The sequence below is a fragment of the Pseudopipra pipra genome, chromosome 2 (assembly GCF_036250125.1).
Source record: "Pseudopipra pipra isolate bDixPip1 chromosome 2, bDixPip1.hap1, whole genome shotgun sequence".
Classification (NCBI taxonomy): domain Eukaryota; kingdom Metazoa; phylum Chordata; class Aves; order Passeriformes; family Pipridae; genus Pseudopipra; species Pseudopipra pipra.
This window is the reverse complement of record NC_087550.1, coordinates 86,610,287-86,631,584: the sequence shown is the minus strand read 5'-3', so window position 1 is coordinate 86,631,584 and position 21,298 is coordinate 86,610,287. Positions and strand designations below refer to the sequence as shown.

The 21,298-nt window shown below is 42.0% G+C and overlaps 1 protein-coding gene and 1 long non-coding RNA gene across 6 annotated transcripts in view; one reads left to right on the top strand and one right to left on the bottom strand.

Annotated features, from left to right (window-relative positions):
* Positions 1-12,208, bottom strand: part of GABRB3 (gamma-aminobutyric acid type A receptor subunit beta3) — a 117,891-nt gene extending 105,683 nt beyond the window's left edge. For 2 of the 3 annotated variants that reach the window (XM_064646233.1, XM_064646234.1), the window contains exons 1-3: positions 12,120-12,208; positions 11,857-11,948; positions 11,632-11,699 (exon numbers count right to left, since the gene is read on the bottom strand). In XM_064646233.1, the coding sequence (XP_064502303.1) occupies positions 11,632-11,699; positions 11,857-11,948; positions 12,120-12,199 (240 nt within the window). In that variant the 5' untranslated portion in view covers positions 12,200-12,208. Of the gene's footprint in view, positions 1-6,686; positions 6,801-11,631; positions 11,700-11,856; positions 11,949-12,119 lie in introns of those variants that run through there. The other variant, XM_064646235.1, reaches the window with a different exon arrangement.
* Positions 12,209-12,414: 206 nt separating this feature from the next.
* Positions 12,415-20,264, top strand: LOC135409999 (uncharacterized). Of its 3 annotated transcripts, none has more exons than XR_010428467.1 (3): positions 12,415-15,736; positions 16,123-16,500; positions 19,790-20,264. It is a non-coding gene; the product is annotated as an uncharacterized LOC135409999 (long non-coding RNA). The 3 variants fall into 3 exon arrangements; XR_010428466.1 differs by lacking the exon at positions 16,123-16,500 and having other exon boundaries at positions 12,415-12,602; positions 13,605-15,736; positions 19,790-20,262; XR_010428468.1 differs by lacking the exon at positions 16,123-16,500 and having other exon boundaries at positions 12,415-13,658; positions 14,512-15,736; positions 19,790-20,261.
* Positions 20,265-21,298: the final 1,034 nt, after the last annotated feature.

Here is a 21,298-nt window from a genome sequence, read left to right as displayed (position 1 = left end):
AGCTCTCTACTGTGAGTTATCTTCTAATATAGGTACTGCCAGTCAGATCAGATGCATCCCCCTCTGGAAAGTCACAGCTCTCCCACTAGAAATGATGGCTACATAACCCTACATGGATGCACTGAATTGCACTTTTTGGGTAGATCTAACACAGCAAATACAGTGAGCCAAAGAGTTTTCTTGTCTGAAAGACAAGTGATGTTGCACGGTACACCTTGTTTCTATCTAGATTAACTTATTTCACAGCACAAGTAGCTGCATCCAAGATGCCTACTGGCAATGGACCTAGGATATGCTAACCTCCAGAGAATATCAAACCTGTGAAAATACTGGGCCAAATACATGCTAATGATTAACATACAACGAGTGCATGCCTGAGCACAGGTGCAATGCTCAAGCACAGAAGTCTTGACATTCTACAGATTATCAGGAGCACCACAACTCTTAAATTTAGCAGAGCCATAGCTTATGGCTCAAAACCAAAACGGAGGGTCATACAGATTGTTTTGCAAGTCCTGCAAACATCTTCCTATGTAAAGTTCCAGTTGGTTTGGGAGATATTTTTGTTATCCAAATAGAAACCTATTTTACATGATTGGAAAATAATTAGAAAGGCCAAGTATTATCTGAACAGCATAGGAGGTCAGAAGCTAAAGCAAATCGTTGCTGATGCAGGGAAACGCAGACATGTCATTGTGTTATGTTACGAAAAAAAGGCCTAAGTTCATCTTTTGTGCCTTTAACAAATAGGGCTTACTGCATTACTCAGTAATTTTGAGCATTTAAGTGCATTTTTGTATTGTCTATTATTTTAAACTTCAAATTTTCAGTGCATTTCAAAAGGCACAGTAGTATGAGAAACCACCAAGAAAAATGGTCATCTGCTTACAAAATAGCATTTGATTAAGTAGGAAAAATGATTTCCCTTAGTTTACACTTTAGCCTTCCAAGATTCAATTGGAACTGGAAGATTCAATTTCTTACTCTTCCTGACTTATTTCCCCACTGAAAAATGTGAGAGGGGCTCAGCTTCCTTGCATAGCCAAATGCAGCTCCTAGAAGGGGAAGCCCTCAGCTTTTTGATTCTGCTTCAGCCCAGTCCCAAGCAGTGAAGGGCTCTGCCCAACTGAGCTCATGTGGCACATGAACTGGTGTAGTGGGTTTCTGTGGCTGGGTTTTGGTAGCAGGGTGGCTACAGAGGTGGCTTCTCTTAGAAGCTGCCAGAAGCTTCCCCTGTCTCATGGAGCCAATGCCAGCCGGCTCCAGGACAGGCTTCCTGCTGTTGGCCAAAGCAGAGCCAATCAAGAGTGGTAGTAACGCCTCCGTGATAACATATTTAAGAACAGAAGGTTGTTGTGAGATGAAAATTCCAGTCACGGAAGAGCAGAGTGAGAACATGGGAACAACAATGCAGACACCAAGGTCAGTGCAGAAGGAGGGGCAGGAGGTGCTCCAGGCGCCGGATCTGAGGCCCCTGCAGCCCCTGGTGCAGACCATGGTGGAGCAGCTGTGCCCCTGCAGCCCATGGAGGACCATCGGGGTGCAGAGACCCACCTGCAGCCCATGAAGGAACCCATGCTGGAGTAGGTGGATGCATGAAGGAGGCTGTGACCCAGGGGGAGGCCCAGGATGGAGCAAGGTCCTGCCGGGGACATGCAGCCCATGAAGAAAGGAGCCCACACTGGAGCAGGCTTTTCCTGGCTAGGACTTGTGGCCCCTGTGGAGGACCCATGCCGGTACAGCTCATTCGTGAAGGACTGCACCCCATGGAGAAGTGACCCACGGGACAGCAGTTGGGGAAGAACTGTTGCCTGTGGGATGGACTCATGATGGAGAGGTCCATCAAGGACTGTCTCCCGTGGGATGAACCCCTCAGGACAGGGGAAGAACTCCTCTCCCTGAGCAGCAGCAGAAACAACTGACCATAACCCCCATTTCCCGTCCCCCTGCACTGATGGACAGGAAAGAGGGAGAACATGGAAGAAAGGAGGGGTGGGGGGAAGGTGTTCTAAAAATTATTTTATTTCTCATTCTTTTGCTCTGACCCTGTTAGTAATAAATTCAATTAATATCCCTACTTTGAGTCTGTTTTGCCCATGATGGGGATCAGTAAGTGACCTTTCCCAGCTCTTATCTCAACTCATGAATCCTTCACTGTTTTTTTTTTCTCTCCTCTGTCCAGTTGCAGAGGGGAGTGAGAGAGCGGTTCTAGAGAGTACCTGGTGTCCAGCCAGGGTCAACCCACTACAACTGGATTACAGCTCAACATCTGATACTGTAAATAAGCAATGAGCTCACGTGCTAATGAATAAGCAACCACCTGAAAAGGAGACCTTAAAATATCCCTCATATGAACAGGACATAGTTATGGTAAAGAAGCTCTTCCATTCAAGTAACTTTAGGGATAAAGGGCTAGAAGAATAAGACAGTGGGGCTATCTTATATCTCAATTAAAAGAGCAAGGAATGAGCTATTTTTAACCACATGGATTTGAGCTTGCTTTTAAAGGTTATCTTCTCTGTCCTACATGTATTTTGATTCAGGACTCACACAGTCTACCTATAAAACACTCTGCAGTTCAAACTGTATAAAGAATTTACATGCAATGCAATAACCTACTGGGTTCAGTTCTTCTAAAGCTCAACTGTGTACCAGCAGTTCAGGGCTGTCTTCCACTTACCTTCGAAAAGGCAGGTGAAGAAGGAACAACAGTAGAATTCATCCCAACATTAACTGAAAATTGAGCATCTAGTAACCATGGTGGTAGTGGATCAAGGGTTGGACTTGATGATCTCAGAGGTCCTTTCCAACCCAGCTGATTCTATGATTCTGTGATTCTATCTATCCTAAGGCAGTCAATTCCTCCCATTGTCTTCTCCATCCCACTACACTATTAGTACCTCCAGACAGGCACTTCTGGAGGGCCAGTCTTAATATACCTGATTTAGAACAAAAAGTACTGTCTTACGGAAGTGCTTCTCTCTGTTAAAGGGCACTCTGGTGATCAGCTCTGGCTGGAGGTTGGTCATACACCAGATAACCTATTTTAAGTTTGAGAAAGAAGTTGTATTCAATGACCTAACTCCCACTGGTACAACCATCCTGTACAGAGCTCTGTATTGACATAACTTTGCAGCTTCCAGAAACTCTACTAGCTGCACCAGAGCTACCTCTGGCATCTCTGCAGAGTGCTGTATTGTGCCATGGAGACATAGCCATGCACTAATGAAAATTCAACATTCATATTAGTATAAAGAAAAAAGTCATTAACTGCTATTGAACTGCCAATTATCCAGTGTAACTGCAGACCTCCCAGCACAGCTGTTTTACCTTCCCTCTCTGCTATGTGCAATATTACATTCATATTGCAGGTTACATTATCACAGAGACCTGTAACCAGCTCCTAACTGCTGAGAGAACAAATTATTTTCCCAAAATTACTGGTTCAAATCTGTAATAGTGAATAATGAATTAGACATGCCCAGACTTGGGGATTTTTTCCTTGCAGTATCTGTAGTTATGAGGAACTGTGACATTCAATTACAAATATTAAATGAACTGTCGCTTTGAAATTATTCTTCTTCCAGCTATTTTTTATGATTCTGTGTCACAGGGGAGAAAAATAAAGTTTGTCCTGGATAAGCTAAAACCCTAATGGTAGCTAAATACTGCTCAACCTCTTTCACTGGAAGTTTTTATTATCCTTCAGTATTGATGGACTGCGCTTGATACTACCCAAGTTTAAATTCTATATAATCATATCCTTATTAAAAGGGGAACTATGGAGAAAAGTGTATTGTTTCTAAATCATCCCAATGCCCTAATGACACCTAAAAAAGAGTACTCTCTCTGAGAGCCTTGAGACTTAGGAAGTCTCAAGTGACAAACTACTGGAGACTGCAAAACTATACTTAGAGAAGTATTAACATCTGTTCATTGTTTTCTTCCCTAAGCATCCACTACCAGGCAGTAGCAGAGTCAGGATACTTGGCTCTGTGGACCTCAAGTCTACATGTATCATGGATGTTTCTGTGTTTGCATGTTCTCTTCTGCCAAGCATGATATTGCCTACCTTTATCAAATTGCTAATCTTTCTGTATGACTACAGACATTAAATTATCTGAATAAGAATATAGTGCCCGAATAAAAAGCTTCATATAAATATCACTCTTTTTCTCTTTTCTTCTGTCTTCAAGGGAATGGAAAAAAATTGCTAGGCATATAGTAAGTATAAATCCATAAAGTTTCTGTGAATTTTCCACTCCTGTTAACTTAAACTAGTGTACTTCTTCATTATCTAGGCATGATGAAAGTCTTTCAGCAGAAGCAAAAATCTTCTCACGGTTACATGCACAGAAATCCTGACCTTTTAGTTTACAACTCTTTTAAGACCAGGATATTTGAAAGGACATACATGTGACATTTGTTCCAATCAATGTAAAGGTACCGAGAACACAATCACACACAATGCTGATAATTAATGATGCCTCATATAGCAAGGCATATACTTCTGACACTGGCATCTATACAAATGACGGATGGGAAACTTATCTTCTATGGCATCAGCATGACACCAGCTGGGGCATCTGAAACCACATCAAGAAGTGCTTGTGAGCACTGACAGAAATAATAATTAAATCAGAGCAGAGATTCACAAAAATACGGTGCTGGAGAAGATCTCAGAGCATTAGCTAGCCCAGCCTCTCCAAACGCAAGAGCAACACCATTGGGAAGAGTTATTTATCGAATCTCTTCTTAAAAACCTGCAACAACGGAGATGCTACCAAAAACGTAGCTAGATGAAAACCATTCCAAAATCAATTAATTAATTTCTTCAGGTCTTACTTCAACTGGTTCTAAACAGCAGCTGATCATCCTTCTCTCACCACCAGCGTCCTACATATTGGGAAATTTATGCCCTCACTATCTTGTTTTTCAGTGCTAAACAAATCCATTTACTTCAGCATCACTGGATATGCCCTGTTTTGTAATTATTTTAATTAGAAACGTTTTCTTGCCTTCTTTACACCTTCTGTTTGTTTCCATCTCCCTGAAAGCCAGTGCAGAAACACTGGACACAGCATTCTTGCTTAGGCTTATCTAATGATAGAGAAAACCCTGTGTCTTGGGAATGACACTTCTACTTATGTGTCCCAGAGTCAGATGCATATTTTTCAATTATATTGCATTTGTGACTTTTTCACTTGCTTCAGAATCTGTTTGAGTAAAACCTCTACATCCTTTTCTTAGTGTCCTGCTGCTTAACCAAATCTTTATCATTTTAAATACTGGGTTCTTCCTTCCTTATAAAATGCAGCACTTTGTGCTTGCTTCTTCTTTATTCAGGGCCATTCCTCTAATTTTTAAACATAACTTTGAATCTCTTTTTGTCCCCTGAAATGTTTGCAATTATTTCAGATTGATATTATCATAGATTGTATCTATTTCATCATCCAAGTCCAGATGATTCAACCTTGGCAGCTGGAGCTGGCTTTTAAATAGTCTATTTCCACCTCCCAGCAACATTAACTACCTCCCTGTCTACCTCCCTGTCTCTGCATAAGCAGGTATTCCTTCCCCTTCAGAGTAGTTGCTTTCCACTGCAGATAAGCAGAAGCCTGTCATCAATTCCCTTGGCCTAATAGGAGTCGTTCTCCTATCACACCATCTGCTACAAGTATTTCTCTCTCTCTGTCATTAGGAACTATGAAACATGACAGGGATGGAAAGAGAGTGAGGCAGGCTGGGGGAGTTCATGGGTACTGTCCTGAGGAAGAAAAACAAAACGGGGACAAGGCAGAGGATGGATGCTCCTGTGACCAGCTGGCAAACAGAGAGCAGGTAAACTGCTAAGATAGACTGTCCTCCAGGATTAGTGCCCGTTGCTGCTGTCTCCTAGAGAATGGGTGCTGGCTCATCCCCAGCACAGCAACAGCACTCTTTGCAGGGTTATGCTGGTCTCAGGAGATGCTTCCCTGCTTGGGCACTATTTCTTTCTTCTTCCTTTTTTTTTTCCTGTATTATCTATCAAAAACATACGTGTGTGTGTGTGTGTGTGTGTATACATATACACACACACACACACACAAAATTATGTATGTGGTCTATCTGCCACAGTATGATCTTCTATTGTCCCTAAATACATATAAAAGTAAAATCAGAATATAAAGTTATATATTCTATTTTATACTCATGTGGTTTGTGAACTAGTTATAAGCACTGCAGATATGAATTTTCTTCTAGCTAGAAAACCTGTTTGCAACATGATTATGGAACCATTTTATTAGTACAACTCCTTTAATTTCTGCATCTGAATCTTCAAAGCAAAGTATGTCACAACTCGGTTATGATTTCCTGCATGAGGTAACTTCTAGATTCTGTTTGCAAAGTATTTAGAAAGTATCTGTTTATGGCAGGAAATAGAAGATACATTTACAACAGGAAACACAGGTTACATTTCACTGTGCCTAGCTGCAGTCACTCAAAACTAAACGAGTTGCCTTGGCTCTCTCCATAGCTGTTCAGGAAACAGGCGCACCCCCCAAAAAGATTAATCTTTCCATCTTAAAAGTAACAACCACATAGACATCTAAGATACAAATTACAAAATAATGACTATCTCCTTCTTCTGATTCCAGAGGGACCCTGAAGGATAAGCCTATGCATCTAGGGAACAATTCACTTACCTAAGCAAGGATGTCTGGTGCCATTTTGGATGCCTGGATTATGCAGGACCCCTGCATATGGCTGGCAGACATAGAACATGAACAATGTGAGTCCTTAACCTTCCAGAGAGACAGCTGGAATCCGAACAAGATACTTTGAGGCACTTAAAATATCTAAGAAGCACTACTAAAGTGTCTTCTACATTTTAAGCTCAGTAGCTCTCCGGACTCCATCACCTGTATTGACAAGAATAAGACTCAGTTGTTTAAATGTCAGGAACTGGTGTCTTGTCTAGCACGCAGACACACTGACATGGCAGAGGACTTGCAAGAGATCTGCATCAACCTGGACCGGAAACCAGAGGGCAAGTATGATACCGTGAAACCAAAACGACAGTAGACACCTTTGCACAAGCATCTCCATTTTGTTCTGGATCTCCATTAACTGCAGCTGTAGAGTTTAGCAATCCAGCTCGCACTCAGACATCTAATTGTATACAACTCAATTTACATCAACCAAATCCATTAAAATTTTTACACATCTAAAGTAAGATGTGATACCTTTCATCAATACATGATGGTTCTGCACCCTCACTACTTCAGGTGAAGTATGAATTAATTCAGCTAAAAATAATTATTTGTGTATCACTATCCAAGGAAAATAAAAACTACCTAGTCTCAGTGAGTAGTAACTTCAGTTGACCTTAGAGCAGCAACTAAAACACTGTTTGTCAGAAAGGTGTCAAAATTGCTTTGAAAATCAGCAGGCACCCAATGAAGTCCATACGCATACTTGCAGTTTTAAAAGGCACATACATAAAAATAAAAAATTTACGGTGTTAGCATAGAACAGATTATGTCTTTTTCAGTGTGTTAGCATAGAATAGATTACATCTTTTTCAGAAACAGCAACTCATAAATTTTATGGTCTGACTTTATGTCAAACTAATTTTCTGAGTACAGTATTCTCAAAACAGCACCATGACTATATAGCAGATGATGTCTCCTGGGTTCTGCTGGTTTCATTTTATCAAAATTAGAGCCTCTGAGAAATCTAGATGAACAGCTCTGAAGTCCTCTCCATACACAAAAAGAATGCAGAGTGCACTTCAGAGGGCAGTAGCACAGGTGTCCTTTCTTATAGGAGATCATACATGCAAAATACTACCTCTAAGGAGAAAGTTCATTTTTGCACTGATTCATTTGTTTTCTCCATCAACTTTATAAACTTTAATAAACATTCTAAAATTATAGTAAAATGAAAGCACACTACCTTAGTCTTCCAGCTATAATAATAACATTAAAGAGGGGTTATTTGGAGATTCAATGCATTGATTATTTAACTTCCTAAGATATGGAAGTATTTGGGTGCTTGAAAATTGTATACTTGGAACTAATGCATTTGATTCACAGATCAAATGTTGAACAACAATCAGACCACAAAAAAATTGCAAATCGTGGACACTGTCTGATTGAAAACAGGATGACAGAATAGTAAAAAGCATGATAACTATTTCTAACTATAAAACATCTAAAACATAGCAAGAACAGAACACAATCAGCCCAAATCATGAAAAATTATAAACTATACAGCTAAATTATTGAAATCTGACAACGATAATCTTCCATACTCTTTATTTGTATGATGACTTACAGTATTTTCTCAGTATTACATCTGTTGTTATTGATTAATATTTTCTTTGGAGATGTATATTACTGTACAATTTACAACTATTTTAAATGCAGTTATTGAAGGTGGGCACAAAAATAGGTGCTTAAGTATCCAATTACAGATATAATTTTTGAAATAGGCAAATAATCATGGGAAAGCATGTACAGGTAAAGCAGGGAAGTAAAGCACATACTGAGATATACATATACACATATGTGCAGGTCATTAACAGATGTAGCCCTTCCCTGAGCAATGCACTTTTTACATGCAAATTTATATATATGGTAGCAAGAGGGAATTAACAACTCGAAGTATAAATATCAAAGCATATGATTTTTACATCAGACATGTTCAGTATTTTCAGTATGATGTAAATAACATAGCAGAGTAATGATTTCAATAACGCTACTTGATACTTTCAAGGTGTTATGAGAACCAGTAGAAACTGCTTATTTACAACTTTTTAGTAAAACAACTTGATGCTCTGCAGCCCTGATACTTGCTATTCAATAAGTCTATTCTAAAAAATAGTACAGGTATCCTGGATGTAGAGGGCAAAGAATTTTCAGTAATTTTCAACAGAAAGGCTAAAACTACATAAATTTTTAAAATTCTGGAAAGCTAAATGAATAACTAGTTACTGAAGCTTCATAGAGGAATATATTATATATAAATCTACAGTTTGATTAAGAATAGAAAAGAGTATGATACAAGCTGTAATTCCTCTTACAAAGAATTGTCATCATATCACTGAAAGCTACAATACTGGCTGCTTCGAAGGCAGCATAATAAAACTTCCTGTAATAACATTTTATTTATGCACATAAAATTGAAGAATGTTCAATCTTTGGTTATTTTATTTTTAATACGGAGATGAATTTTAACAAGCCAATTTATAAAAGGTTACACCAAGGTCTAGATTTAAATCAAAGGAATTCATGTCCACACTACAGTTCACACAAAGAAATTCTCGTAAGACGTTTCAGTAGTTGATGAGGCTAAAGGTCAATGCTCACAAAATCTGCTTGGAATTAAATGAAAGAACACGTCAAATATTAGAAGTTTAGTTGGCAACAAGCATGAAGTTCAACAGTTATGCTTCTGGTCTTCAAACTGTGACTTTTTTCCCCCTCCAAATTACCACTTAGAATATATACTTGAGTAATCTTGAAAAGCTCCTTCTGTTCATTCTTATTCACTATTCATTGATATTTACTCAAGAATCTTTGCAGACTGGTAGAAAGCAACTTAAAATAAGTGAAAGTAATCAACTCAGGCACTACTTGAATATAGCTCCGCTTGGTCAAAGGTGAGTTCTTTCACAGGGAAACGAGACAAGCTCAGATGAAATTCGGGTTGCAATAGAGTGTTCACCAACCAGAAACCCTTCCTCCTCATTTTTCCTAAAGAAAACTAGCACAATTTTTATAACAATAGTACTTTAGCAACTCCCTTCAGAAACACATTATTTGTTTCTGTTGCAAGATCTGTATTGATATTTTCCAGACTTAGCATTGCCCCATGAGAGGACACAGGAAAAACCACTTCTCTTCAGCTGTTCTGGGAACTAATGGGCAACAGTGGACACCGACTTGTGCAGCAGCTAGAAACTTAAGCAATTGGTACACTAGCTCCTGTCTGGGGGAAAGAGATGGTACCCATCCTCTTGAGGAGCTCCTGTATCATTCAAGATCTAATTACCCAGCCTAGCATAACAAGCAGTGCAATTTTCTTGTATCCCTGCTACAGTGGGTTGGACAAGTTGTTATTCAAAACTAACAAACTTTCCCACAGCTAGAGGAAAAAAGAAAAAAAAGAGCAAAAAACCAGCATACATCGCCTCATTTTCTTTCCAATCTCAGTATGCCTTTCTATGATATTTATTGCCTAAGTGGCGCTTTACATACACAAAGTGCTATATATTAATTTAATGAGTCATGCAATGCTTCCCTAAGTCTGGAGCATAGCCAAAGGTGGGAAAGGTGGCAGTGGGGATAGTGAAGTCAGACTTTTTAATTACTCTTCAATGAGAAGCTTTCATTCAGCTTCCATTTTTTTATTTGAGAAGCAATTTTACAGGTATAGAAAAGCCTGTCGAATATACGAGATGTCTCTGAAGTTGCCTGAATCTGCAGAAAGCCTAAAACAAACTCTTAGAAGTAAGAACTATCTCACTTTTCCCTCCTGAATGAGTAGAAATGCTGGCGTTGGTGACACTTTTAACTGCAAACAGGCAACTGTACCCTCTGTTAAAAATAATTTTTTAAAAGATGAGAAGTAGAGCAAAAGTTCCTCAGAATTTCAGGTAAAGAGGGTGAAAGAAAGGCTAGGATTAATGAAAATACACAGATCATGTATAAAGCCAAGCTATGCCAGCTTGTAACACTACAACAGTGCATTGAAGGAGGTGTAGTGCAGTGTGCCATATTTACTACAAGAGAGCACAGCTCCCAAACGTGTAATTATTATGTTTAACACCGCAAATGTAACTATAGCATTGCAGAGTAGGCTGGTCTTTCTACATCAGGTTTGCAAAAGGAAGAATACAAGAAAAAAACTGAGACAGCGACTAATAATTTGCTCAGGAATATGGAAAACGCAACTCAGATATAGGATTAGGACAATTGTAGCTCCTAACCCCGAATCACCAAACTATACAGACGGGACGACCAAACCGCAGAAACGCCCTAAAGACCTCCCTGTTCATCGGTGAACCCGACAGACCCGCACAGCACCACTTTCCGAGGCAAGACTGCAATTCTTCCGAAGTCCATACACAACCGCGCCGGCTCTGGGTGCTCAGCGATCCTTAAAGCACTTGCACATGTCAGAGTTTACCCACCGACAAGCTGGGCTGTTTTCTTCCCCTGACCCGCGGGGAGATGCCTCCAGCCGCAGCCCTCCGGCCCCGGAAACCCCGTCGGCCGCCGGCTCGCCCCACTCCGCTCCGCATCCCGCGGGCTGCCAGGCCGCGGCAGGTGCCGGCAGAGCCAGCAAGCTCCGGCTGCCCAGGGGGCTGAGGAGGAGGAGGAGGAAGGTTGGGGGAAACCGGCGGCCCGGCACACTCGCGGAGGCAGCCGCCAGCAGAGAGAGGGGAAAAGGGGGGAAAGGGGAAAGCGCGTCTCCAGGGAAATAAAGTTTTCAAGGGAAGAGGGCAGCATTCGGCGCCCCGCGCAGCCCCGCCGCCGCCCGCCGAGGCACCAGCGACTTCATGCGAAGGGAGGGACGGGGAACGGGTAGCCGTGACCCGCCGGGCGACAGCCCTGGCCCCGGCCGGGCTCCACCGCTACTCACCATGTTGACTTCGGAGACCATGTCGATGCTGGCGATGTCGATGTTCATCCCCACGCAGACGGGTGGACCTGCGAGCAGACCAAACCTTTACCCGGCGGCGAGAGGTGCCGCGGCAGCGGGGGCGCGGGACCGGGCCCCGCCGTGTGGGAGCGGCGGCAGCGCCGGGGACAGCGGTGGGGGGGGGGGGGTTGTCTCCGGGCGGCAAACCCGGGCAGGGCGACTCACCTCCGAAATCCGGCCGGAGGCGGATGTCGTAGCCTTTCAACAATTTATCCACAGTTTCTTTCACGAAGGACATGTTGCCGGGATCGTTCACACTGTGGGGAGAGAGAGACGGGGGTGTCGGGCGGGAGAGGCAGAGGACGGGATGCGGAGGGCCAGGGGCGACGGCGAGAGCGGGGCGGGGGGCGGAAGGCGGGGGGAGCGCATCAGCTTGTTCCCCTGGAGAAACGCATCCCGCACCGCCGCCGGGGCACGCTGACTCCTACCTCTGGGCGCAGCAGACCACGGCCACAAGGACGGGAGCGGAGAAGATCCCGAAGATCCTGCCTCCCCCAAAGCCCCACATCCCTCCGCTCCGCGGTCCCTCCGCGCAGCAGCAGCAGCAGCAGCAGCCGCCGCCGCCGCGATCCGGCTGCCCCGGCTGCCGCTGAGTAGGAGGCGGAGGCGACAGCCCCTATTCTTCCACCACCTCGCCCGCCCCCCCCCCCCAAAAAAAAAAAAACAAAACCCACTCCCTGCCCCAGCACCGCCGCCCGGCCCGCGGGAGCCGCCCGCGCACCCGGCTGCGCCCGCCCCGCGGCCGGACGCCGCCGAGCCCCGGAGGAAGCTGCCCTCCGCCGGAGCCCGGCCGCCCGCCTCCCCTCCGCCCGCCGCCGCCCGCCCTGCCGCCTTCCCGCCAGCCGGGAGGGGAGCGGAGGGGAGGGGACGGGAGGGAGGGCGCCGCCGTCCCTCCCGGCGGAGAGCCCGAGGTGAGCCGCCGGGGGAGCGGGGCGCGGGAAGGGGCGGTGGCTCCCCGGGAACCGCCTCGGGGCACGCCCGCCTCGCCGCCACGAGCCGGCCCCGCGGCCCCTCCCGGAGGGATCCCCGTGCAGCCCCCGCAGCCGGGCTCATCTGCTTGGGAGGGCGAGGGGATCCCCGGGGTGGGAGTGGAACTGCGGGGCCAGGGCAGCCCACGGCATCCTCCCTGGAGCCGTGTGAGACGGGGCTTCCCGGCGCCGTGCCGCTGCCCTCCCCTGCCCCTTGGCCTGCTGCTGTATGGCTGGGGGACTGAGCCCAGCTGGCCCTTGGCGCATCCTGGGAGCGGTGCCCAGAGGAGGACGCAGAGGAGAGGGAGGTAGCTGGCCTGGGAGCCGTGCTCTGCCTTGCCTTGCCCTGCCCTGCAAGGGTCTCAAGCCGTCCCCTTACAGCCAGGGGTGTGGTGTGCGTGTACAGGTGCCGGGCCTGGGGCTCCCTAGAGCCGTGCCTATGAGGATGCCAACGATACAGACCGAGATGGACATGTTTTGCCAGGCAAAACCTCCACTGGCTTAAACACGTGTATAACTGCGCTTGTCACACGGGACAGTAATGAAGGGAAACGACACTGGTACCAAAGGGATGTACGGTGAGAGCTGTCACCTGTGGTACTCTTAACTTTGTGTAAAACATTGATTGGGATGAAGACAGCACAGTTGTTATTATTTTTAACCTCCTTCCAGGTTAATTAGTCCTTTCAGCAGGACCGATTGGCATGGAAACAGAAGAATGCTAACTTAGCTATGTTGCCTTTGGTTCCAGCAGCAGCTCCTCAGTTCCAGAGCTCTTCACCATGCTCTGTGAACATATAAACACACCCTTGGCCAGCTCTTGATTCTGGTTACACTGCAATTAGTGGCCACTGGTCCATGACAAAGCACAGCATTTCACTAGGGAGAAGAGCTATGTCTTCCTTTTGCATTCTGTTTTTCCTTCTACATATCCTCTTCCTTTAGAAAAGCTGCTACAAAAGGATGGATGCTTGAGGAATGCTGTGGTGTTACGTACAGGTGAGAAAGCATGGATGGCTTTTCATGTCTTCTCAACAAATTCTTGAAAAGAAAGACAAGTGCAATCCATGGTGTATATCCTGACCTTGTTGCTGTTGTAGTTAATAATAAAGCTCCAAATAAAAGAAGGAGCAGGTTCAGGTTTAAAAACAATATTAAACTATATAGGCAATGTGGGACAATGGAGAGAAACTGAGCATTGCCAAATCATGTGGTTTCATGTTAATATTTGGATTTTTTATTAGTGCCATAATTACTATGATTATAAAGTAATTGAAAATCTTAGCATTCATTTTAAAACTTTATTAGGCTTACAATGAAAGCTTGAGAATTGTGGCATGAAGCATATATGACTCAAGGGCTCAAAAATGAAAAGTCAATAAACAAATATAATAATAAATAGAATAAATATTATAATAAATATGAATAATAATAGTAATAACAATAAGAAGAACAATAATAATAATTATTATTAATTTTCAGGCCTTGGGGCCTGATGTTTTTTTAATGAGCATTATTGAAGACCAGTTCTTTCAAAGACTTCAGAGAAAGTGAATCTAGGAAAGGATACTAATTCAGTTTTCTCCTAAATTCTGAAAGAAAGTATTAACACCAAATAAAATATTTCTTATGATAAATTTAACGTGGTTTAAAAGTGCATTTAAGCACTAATAGCTTTTTTAAAATAGATTGTCAGTTCCGTAACAGAAATAAAAAAGGTAGAGAACACTATTTCTGATTAATGTGCTATTCTGATCCTTTGGAAACACATCTGAAGTAGGAATGAATCAAGAGTGTTTTAGAGTCTGTCATATTTTGTCACACTTAACTCTTTGTCCTCTTGATCTTACAGGGCAACCATTTCCTTTTACTTTTGAACAATTTAAAAATAATCCAGGTTGGACCTGATGGGACAAGGAAGTATTTAGTGGCTTATGGAGCATTTGTTCCTTGGGACTCTGGATTCAATTAGGCTTAGTAGTAACCAAAGGACGTTAAAAATTATAAACAATAAATTTCACAAAAGGTCAAGATCATCTCGTTGTGGCATTTGCAGTGAAAGCAGCACTGTGGGTTTTGTCTGCAGGAAAAACTCAGAACAAAGCTGCTGTGGCAATGGTCTGGAGGTAAGACCCAGCAAAGGCCTGTACAGTGCAGAGTATTCAAGGAAATAATGGAAGCCGAGACTTTTGGGGAACTATTTAATGTGGCCAATAAGGAAAAAGTGGGCACAGAAATAGACTCCTTGTCTTGCCCCAGAATTCACCAACCTGACTTTGCTTCTGGAATTAGGCTCTCAAACATCTCCTTTCAAAAAGCAAGCAGGTTATTTCAAGGCATGACAGGAAGGAGTCTGGGCACTTTTATTCACTAAAGCAAAACAGAGCATCCAGGCACAATCTGTAGATTCTTCATCCAAGAAAATCCCAAGGATGTATCTCCTGAGATCAGTCCAGACTGCAGGACCTCAGGGTAAACCTTTGTTATTTGGAATGTTGCACTTTTCAGCAAACAGTTAAGTAGGGGAGAGGGAAGAAGTTAACATAACTCTGTGGCGTAGTGATTTGACTGTTACCTGGGAAGTACTGTCATTTCATAAATAATCCAGTGATTCATGAATTAATTACTGGATAAAATAAATCAATGTTCAGTGGTGTAAGGAACAGAACCCAGTTCTCTCCTCTTAGGTGCCTTCATCATTGCTCACTCTCACTCTTACTCTTTTTTCTTTCCGTCCTAGTAAAATTATCCCTGTAAAATATGAGACTTTGAACGTTGTAGTTCAGGGACTAAAATTCATCACCTTTTCTACTACTTTGGTGAATGTTCCAGCCTCTGGGCCATTGGACAGTTAAGATCTATGCTCCTGACGAAATTTTGTTCAATAAGGTAAGCACAGCATATGTTTTTTCTTTCTTAGCATTGCCAATATTGTAAAGGCCACTTCAAAAATGGATAAATCTAAACTGCAAAGGCAAGCATTATGTGTGAAGGAGCAAAAGGAGTGTCCTTGAGCTAATGCAAATACATGTGGAAGAATACAACTGCCAAGCCTACAAGTGAAAGAAGTCCTTGGGGTAAGCTGGATTACCATGTATTCATCAACTATGTCTGGGTTAGCAAGCACAGAGGCTGATGTGTAGAGCAAAACTGCTGTTGCTGAGGACCTAATATCCATGCCGTATACATTTGTTGTTTGGGGTTTTTTTATCCCATTAAGAAATGTACTAACGTGGTCCACTAGACTGGATGCTCATTAGCAGTTGGAGCATGTTCAGTGTGCTGCTGAGGGACATTTTTCAAGTTAGTTTCATATGAAAGGAATCATGTTTATGTACTCTGAGTCTGCTCTGAGATGTGAACCAAAGTGCAGTAAGTGGGAATAATCAAATAATTTACTTTGCAAGCACAGTCCTGGTCTGCACTAAAATGCTATGTAGGTGCATCCATCATCTCATTTCAGAAGGGACTGGAACAGAGCACACTCAGCCCTTGTCAAAGAACAGAACTTGTTGAAGGCATTGGGATTGGAATGAGAAGCCACTCAAAATTTTGGAACAAATTCCATTTTTCTTCATAATTCTCATTCTCCATTCTTCTAATGGAGATACAGAAGAGGAGGCAATGACAGGAAGGCTAGAGAAGAGGAGAGGTCTGCTCACAACTGATGCATTTGCAGTATTACCACTATCATTCACCAGACTGTAGGAGAAAGACTGGCTTCAGAATCAGGGAAGAAGTATTTGATCACACCATGCAATGCATCACTGAGCTCTTGTGCTGGAAAGTGGTACTGAGGGTTTACCTGACAAAATGAACTCAAATCCACTTACAAGCTGAGGTCAGAATCACTTATCAAACGTTTTCTTTTTCATTTTCCTCTCTGATTTGTCTGTCATTTAACTGATTTTGACAAAGATCCAGTCTTATCCTGAAGCAAACTGCAATCGCAAAAGGTTCAGAGATACAAAAGAGAGAGAGACTGAAACTAAAAAAAAAGTGGGAAGAATTGCTGCTATAGCTGAAGTGTTGTCTTCTGAGGAGCACAGGACATTAATCTTACTAGGCTGAGACCCATGCTGCTGCTTACTTACTCTGGCTTGCAGCAATTTTAATAGCCTGCTGGTTTAACCTGCTGAGAAGGTGTAATTAATAAAACTGTTTGGGAAAAAATCCTCAAGAAAATTTTCAACTGTTTTTTTTTCCCCAAGTCTGATTTCTTTTTCACTTTATGAAATCAAAAGTTGAGGATCATTTTTGTCATAACCTTAGCATTCCCTTCATAAAACTCAACTTTCCTACTTTCTGTCCTACAGTATCTCAGCAGAAGCAGAGTTTTAGAGTGACAGGAGGATGCTGGGGAGCATTAAGGCGTAGGGAATGCTCTGCACTTTGCCTGTTCATACACTGTGTTTTGCCTGTTCGGACAACAAGCAGTGGTTGTTGGACATACTATGTGAGGAAGACAAGATCATGTTTATTTACTATATGTATTTTTCAGAAACCATATGTAATATTTGCTGATGTTGAGTAATACTCAACAGTTTATGCTGAGCTTATAACTGACAATGAGTTTATACTCATTGTCCTCATTTCTGTCAGGCAGATTGCAAGCAGCGTTGCCTGAATCCATTTGGTTTGATTGCATAATTTGCTGGCTTACATTTAATTATACAGAAATATTAATAGTGTTATGTCAACAGTTCTGATGTAGTGGAGATCTGAATGTTTCAGTGGGCCACATAAAGAATAAGTTATTAATCCATATAAGTAATGGGGAAAACTTTGCCTTTAATAAGAGGCCTGACCCAAATTGTTTTGAACTGCTGTTTAATTTTTAGATGGGTATTTTTCTTCATATTCAAGAAAATAGAACAAAAATTTGCATTATCTGAATGAATTTAAAAGAGTATTCCTGCAACATTCCATTCCTTATGTGGCAAAACCTCTGGATTATGCATATAATGAGTCAGACACATCAAAATAAAAATCCATTGACACTTTGGCAGAAGACATAATCAAGGCTCTTTATAACTCACATTTTTTCATCCTAAAGATTAATGATCATGCACTGAAATAACAAATACATTAGAGAAGCCCCTGGTGCATTAGAAGTACTATTCTTTAAGTCTCTATCCTGATGGAAACAGAGTCTGTTTAGAAAAACAGAGAAGTAACTGAGTTAAAATTTATTTTTTTGACTGTAACTGCAGTGGAGGAAGAGCTATTTTACATAGGACTTCCTTGTTAAGAGTTTCTACTTGAGTGGTTTTATCTAAATCCCTTTGGCAAGAGCACACTATTCTTAACAAAACAATATGCAGCAGTCACCTTTTTCTTTAAGGCTAGTTAAAAACAGAAGGATATAACCCATATATTTGTGTTTTCATATTTATCAATATCTTTATGAGTCTTATTTGTGATAATTATTGTTTATGCAATTTTTTACTAAAGCAGACAGAATTCCAAGTCAAGATCCAAGCCTCATTTTGCAGGAGATTATACAGAGTGAAGAAGACAAGCAGGGGTTGTTTGAATTGCTTATATTTAATATTATGTATATTTAAAGGAAGATCAAGTCAGGATCCTAAACGATGCATCTGTGTTAGGACTAGCTAAAACACCGAGATGTTGGTTCCTGGCATTTTCACCCAAATATCTCTTTGAATTTTAATAATAGAAAAGTAGAAAGACAAAGAATAAACTCCAGGGGGGCTGCTGGGGAGGGGGAGGAGTGCAAACACTTCCAGTTAGGACAAGCAATGAGAAGGAAGTGAAGTGAAATTATCTGATTTTTTTAAGATTAGGCAGAATTCTGGAAGTGAAAATCCAGTGTAAAAAAGAAAAAGCTATGGGTAGAATAAAATGAAAATCTGATGCATGTCTTGCTCTTATCCTTTGAGTAGGTTTTTTGCTTATGCTAAGGAGTGCCCTTAACAGGAAACGGTCCATGAAGGATGAGGGGAAAGGAAAGGCTTCAGAGTGCAGAGGTGTGTTTATATAGAGGCTGCACCCACAGCCATCCACTGCCAAGACATAGCACTCTGCTGGTCTTTCTAAATGCACCCTCTTTTACCCAAGCTGTGCCAGCTAGCCCTTCGTTCTCACTCCCCAAACACTGGCATCAGAAGCAACCACAGTTAAACTCATAATACACAGATCAGGATTGTGAGCTATATTCCATCTGTGAAATAACATGTAAATTAAGCTGTTTTTTAACTACGTTTTCACATGCACTGTACACAGACGGGAAATCACTATATATAAAGGAGAATCATTATTAGCTAGATACGGAATTGTGTATGATGGTTTAAAATATTCTTCATTTTGCCTTAATTTAGAGATTACTTTGTGACTCGGGGGAAAAAAAGATAATAATAATTTTTAAAATTTTAGAGTATTAACACTATTATAAATAATAATCACATTTTTAAAGTACTTTTAGTAACTCACCTTGTGTCATAAATCGCATATAGTTTTTTGTTTTCTTCAACTGCATTCCTAAAAAGAGAGAAAAAGAGAGTATCATTTGCATACCCTGTGTTCATCGCAAAAACAAAGCATAGTTTAGGGCCCTAAAGGTTTTCAGATCGTCATTGTAGAATCTAGGGATGGGAAAAAATAATCTATAAAGTGACTTGTTCAACCTCTGACATGACAAGATTGTAATAATCCTTTGGAAATTGTATAAGTGGGTTTTTAATTATAGGTCCATGACTCTGTTGCCAAGAAATGAAAAAAGAAAAAAATAGTAACTGCTTTTGTGAAAAGCACAATGAAATTATATGATTTTGATAGAGCTATATGAATAATTTTCAACAAAGGTTTTTAATTCATCCAGATGAACATTATCCCATTCAGTTATTTCATTAATTTTTTAATAAACCAACTTAAAATAAATACATTGAAGTATGTATTCGATGTAAAGTGAAATAATTTATCTCTGGTATTTTGAATATTTTTATGTGTATTGAGGTTCATATAAAATAGGCATATTGAAAATTTGAAGCTAAAGTCTGTATTTTTGAGCTTTTTTAATTGAAATCCATGTGACATTGTAGAATACATTTTGCATTTTTTAACTAGAAAAAAGATTCTTTTACTGAACTTTTTTTGTTGGACTATTTCAGAACATTCCAGGCAAATCTTCAAACTAGGCTCGAAAACCATTCCAAAGATTCTACAGATTCCTCTCCTGAAACAATTTGGCACCATACTAAAAACAGCATCCTGCAATCCTCTGAAGAATCCTTAGGGTTCTCCTTCAAGAAGAACAAGGACTGGTACGATGAAAACAATCAAGAGATCCAGGAATTGTTGAGGAAGAAGAGAACACCCACCAAGCACACCTTGCACTGCCATCCTGTCACGCAAGAAAAACAGCCTTTCGTCTTGCATGCAGCAAGCTCCAACAGAAACTCCGTGACATCCAGAACAAGTGGTGGATCAGTCTAGCTGAAAAAACTCAATTATGCGCAGATACGGGTGATCACAAAGGATTCTATGAGGCCTTGAAAACAGCATACGGGCCTACATACCAGGTACAAAGCCCTCTACTCAGCGCTGATGGTCAAACACTTCTGACAGACAAAACCTCCATTCTGAATCGATGGTCTGAACACTTTCAGACTCTTTTCAGTACCAACCGTGTGGTCTGAGACTCAGCAATTCAGACCATCACACAACAACCGGTGAAGTATGAATTCGATAGTGCCCCCACTTTAGGAGAAACCCTCAAGGCCATACAGCAGGTGAAAATCGGCAAGGCAGCTGGGGTTGATGGAATTCCACCTGAAGTCTGAAAGCATGGGGGCCTTGCACTCCATGCCAAATTTCACGAGTTTGTGGTGCGCTGTTGGGAACTAGGTGAACTCCCATCAGACCTTCGTGATGCAGTCATCATCACTTTATATAAGAAGAAAGGAATTAAATCAGATTGCTCAAATTACTGTGGTATTACTCTGCTCTCCATTGCTGGCAAAATCCTGGCAAGAATACTCTTGAACAGACTAATACCTGCTATAGCAGAAGGAATTCTACCTGAAAGTCAGTGTGGTTTCAGAGCCAACAGGAGTACCACAGGCATGGTGTTTGTTCTCAGACAACTGCAAGAGAAGTGTAGGGAACAGAACAAAGGTCTCTATGTAACCTTTGTCGACCTCACCAAGGCTTTTGATACTGTGAGCAGAAAAGGTCTGTGGCAGATTTTGGAACGCTTAGGTTGTCACCCCAAGTTCCTTAAAATGATCATCTCACTCCATGAGGATCAGCACGGCCAGGTCAGATATGGCAATGCACTTCCTGAGCCCTTTCTAATAACTAATGGTGTGAAACAAGGCTGCATTCTTGCTCCTGCCCTATTCACAGTCTTTTTCAGCATGATGCTCCAAAGGGCCATGGCAGATCTCGATGATCAGGACAGTATCTACATTCGATATCATACTGATGGAAGCCTATTCAACCCAAGGCGACTGAAGGCCCACACCAAGACCTTAAACCCTCTTGTCCGGGAGCTGCTTTATGCTGATGACACCGCCCTTGTTGCCCACACAGAAGCAGCTCTGCAGCGTTTAACATCCTGCTTTGCAGACGCTGCTGAGCTCTTTGGGCTGGAAGTCAGCTTAAAGAAGACAGAAGTT